This window comes from Procambarus clarkii, chromosome 42 (genome assembly GCF_040958095.1).
Source record: "Procambarus clarkii isolate CNS0578487 chromosome 42, FALCON_Pclarkii_2.0, whole genome shotgun sequence".
Taxonomy (NCBI): Eukaryota; Metazoa; Arthropoda; class Malacostraca; order Decapoda; family Cambaridae; genus Procambarus; species Procambarus clarkii.
In genome coordinates this window covers 26,271,176-26,275,365 of record NC_091191.1, presented here as the reverse complement: position 1 = coordinate 26,275,365, position 4,190 = coordinate 26,271,176, and the positions used below count along the sequence as shown (strand labels likewise).

At 54.8% G+C, this 4,190-nt stretch overlaps 1 protein-coding gene across 1 annotated transcript; it reads left to right on the top strand.

Moving 5' to 3' along the window:
* The first annotated feature begins 1,217 nt into the window (after positions 1-1,217).
* LOC138373459 (mucin-1-like) lies at positions 1,218-1,961 on the top strand. The gene has a single exon (XM_069339668.1). The coding sequence runs from the start codon at positions 1,218-1,220 to the stop codon at positions 1,959-1,961; it is 744 nt and encodes a 247-aa protein (XP_069195769.1).
* The last annotated feature ends 2,229 nt before the right edge of the window (positions 1,962-4,190 follow it).

Below are 4,190 nucleotides of genomic sequence, written 5' to 3'. Positions count from 1 at the left end.
AGCCTAAATCTGTACCCCCTTGAGCGCAGGCGGGAGAGATACATAATAATTTACACGTGGAAAATAATTGAGGGGCTGGTCCCAAACCTGCACACAGAAATAACATCACATGAGACCAGAAGACATGGCAGGATGTGCAGAATACCCCCGTTGAAAAGCAGAGGTGCAACAGGTACTCTGAGAGAGAACTCTATCAACATCAGAAGCCCGAGACTGTTCAACACGCTTCCACTACACATAACTGGCATAACTGGCCGACCCCTCACAGTGTTCAAGAGAGAACTGGATAAGCACCTCCAAAGGATACCTGATCAACCAGGCTGTGACTCATACGTCAGGCTGCGAGCAGCCGCGTCTAAGAGCCTGGTTGATCAGTCCAGCAACCAGGAGGCCTGGTCGACGACCGGGCCGCGGGGACACTAAGCCCCGTAAGCACCTCAAGGTAACCCTGGTGTTGTTACCCTGGTGTTGTTATCCTGGTGTTATTACAATGGTGTTGTTACCTTGGTGTTGGTATCCTGGAGTTGTTACCTTGGTGTTGTTACCCTGGTGTTGTAACCTTGGTGTTGTTACCCTGGTGTTATTACCCTGGTGTTGTTACCTTGGTGATGTTACCCAGGTGTTGTTACCCTGGTGTTGTTCCCCTGGTGTTGTTTGCATGGTGTTGTTACCCTAGTGTTGTTTGCATGGTGTTGTTCCCCTGGTGTTGCTACCCTGGTGTTGTTAGCCTGGTGTTGTTACCTTGGTGTTGTTACCCTGGAGTTGTTACCCTGGTGTTGTTACCCTGGTGTTGCTATCTTGGTGTTGTTACCTTGGTGTTGTTACCCTGGTGTTGTTACCCTGGTGTTGCTACCTTGGTGTTGTTACCTTGGTGTTGTTACCCTGGTGTTGTTACCCTGGTGTTGTTACCCTGGTGTTGTTACCCTGGTGGTGTTACCCTTGTATCCACCAGCACAAATATGCATCCACCAGCACACATGTACAATCAACAGAACGACTGTGCATCCACCAACACACCTGTACATCCACCAGCACACCTGTACATCTACTCGCATGCCTGTTGATCCACCAGCACACCTATACATCCTCCAGCTCATCTGTACATCCACCAGCACACCTCAACATCCACTAGCACGACTGTACCTCCACCATCACGCCTGTACATCCACCAGCACGCCTGTTCATCCACCAGCACGCCTGTACATCCACCAGCACACATGTACATCCACCAGTACACATGTACATCCACCAGTACACCTTTACATCCACCAGCAAATCAGTACATCCACCAGCACACCTGTACGTCCACCAGCACACCTGTACATCCAACATCACGCCTGAACATCCACAAGCACGCCTGTACATCCACCAGCACACCTTTACATTCAGCAGCAACTCAGTACATCCACCAGCACACCTCAACATCCACCAGCACACCTCAACATCCACCTTCACACCTCAACATCCACCAGCACGCCTCAACTTCCACCATCACACCTCAACATCCACCAGCACGCCTCAACATCCACCAGCACACCTCAACATCCACCAGCACACCTCAACATCCACCAGCACACCTCAACATCCACCTTCACACCTCAACATCCACCAGCACGCCTCAACTTCCACCATCACACCTCAACATCCACCAGCACACCTCAACATCCACCTTCACACCTCAACATCCACCAACACACCTCAACATCCACCAGCACACCACAACATCTACCAGCACGCCTCAACATCCACCAGCAAGCCTCAACGTCCACCAGCACGCCTCAACATCCACCAGCACGCCTCAACATCCACCAGCACGCCTAACCATCCACCAGATCGCCTCAACATCCACCATCACGCCTCAACATCCACCAGCACGCCTAACAATCCACCAGATCGCCTCAACATCCACCAGCACGCCTCAACATCCACCAGCACGCCTCAACATCCACCAGCACGCCTAACCATCCACCAGATCGCCTCAACATCCACCAGCACGCCTCAACATCCACCTGCAAGCCTCAACATCCACCAGCACGCCTCAACATCCACCAGCACGCCTAACCATCCACCAGATCGCCTCAACATCCACCAGCACGCCTCAACATCCACCTGCAAGCCTCAACATCCACCAGCACGCCTCAACATCCACCAGCACGCTTCAACATCCACCAGCACGCCTCAACATCCACCAGCACGCCTCAACATCCACCTGCAAGCCTCAACATCCACCAGCACGCCTCAACATCCACCAGCACGCCTCAACATCCACCAGCACGCCTCAACATCCACCAGCACGCCTCAACATCCACCAGCACGCCTCAACATCCACCAGCACGCCTCAACATCCACCAGCACGCCTCAACATCCACCTGCAAGCCTCAACTTCCACCAGCACGCCTCAACATCCACAAGCACGCCTCAACATCCACCAGCACGCCTCAACATTCACCAGCACGCCTCAACATCCACCAGCACGCCTCAACATCCACCAGCACGCCTCAACATCCACCAGCACGCCTCAACATCCACCAGCACGCCTCAACATCCACCAGCACGCCTCAACATCCACCTGCAAGCCTCAACATCCACCAGCACGCCTCAACATCCACCAGCACGCCTCAACATCCACCAGCACGCCTCAACATCCACCAGCACGTCTCAACATCCACCTGCAAGCCTCAACATCCACCTGCAAGCCTCAACATCCACCAGCACGCCTCAACATCCACCAGCACGCCTCAACATCCACCTGCAAGCCTCAACATCCACCTGCAAGCCTCAACATCCACCAGCACGCCTCAACATCCACCAGCACGCCTCAACATCCACCTGCAAGCCTCAACATCCACCTGCAAGCCTCAACATCCACCAGCACGCCTCAACATCCACCTGCAAGCCTCAACATCCACCTGAATGGCTCAAAATCCACCAGCACGCCTCAACATCCACCAGCACGCCTCAACATCCACCTGCAAGCCTCAACATCCACCTGCAAGCCTCAACATCCACCAGCACGCCTCAACATCCACCAGCACGCCTCAACATCCACCAGCACGCCTCAACATCAACCTGCAAGCCTCAACATCCACCTGCAAGCCTCAACATCCACCAGCACGCCTCAACATCCACCAGCACGCCTCAACATCAACCTGCAAGCCTCAACATCCACCAGCACGCCTCAACATCCACCAGCACGCCTCAACATCCACCTGCAAGCCTCAACATCCACCTGCAAGCCTCAACATCCACCAGCACGCCTCAACATCCACCAGCACGCCTCAACATCCACCAGCACGCCTCAACATCCACCTGCAAGCCTCAACATCCACCTGCAAGCCTCAACATCCACCAGCACGCCTCAACATCCACCAGCACGCCTCAACATCCACCTGCAAGCCTCAACATCCACCTGCAAGCCTCAACATCCACCTGCAAGCCTCAACATCCACCAGCACGCCTCAACATCCACCAGCACGCCTCAACATCCACCTGCAAGCCTCAACATCCTCCTGAAAGCCTCAACATCCACCAGCAAGCCTCAACATCCACCAGCACGCCTCATCATCCACCAGCACGCCTCAACATCCACCAGCACGCCTCAACATCCACCAGCACGCCTCAACATCCACCAGCACGCCTCAACATCCACCAGCACGCCTCAACATCCACCTGCAAGCCTCAACATCCACCAGCACGCCTCAACATCCACCAGCACGCCTCAACATCTACCAGCACGCCTCAACATCCACCAGCACGCCTCAACATCCACCTGCAAGCCTCAACATCCACCTGCAAGCCTTAACATCCACCAGCACGCCTCAACATCCACCAGCACGCCTCAACATCCACCTGCAAGCCTCAACATCCACCTGCAAGCCTCAACATCCACCAGCACGCCTCAACATCCACCAGCACGCCTCAACATCCACCTGCAAGCCTCAACATCCACCTGCAAGCCTCAACATCCACCAGCACGCCTCAACATCCACCAGCACGCCTCAACATCCACCTGCAAGCCTCAACATCCACCTGCAAGCCTCAACATCCACCAGCACGCCTCAAGATCCACCAACACGCCTCAACATTTACCTGCAAGCCTCAACATCCACCTGCAAGCCTCAACATCCACCAGCACGCCTCAACATCCACCAGCACGCCTCAACATCCACCTGCAAGCCTCAACATCCACC

Coding starts and splice junctions, on each gene's coding strand:
- LOC138373459 (XM_069339668.1), top strand. CDS start 1,218: ATGTACATCCACCAGTACACATGTACATCCACCAGTACACCTTTACAT.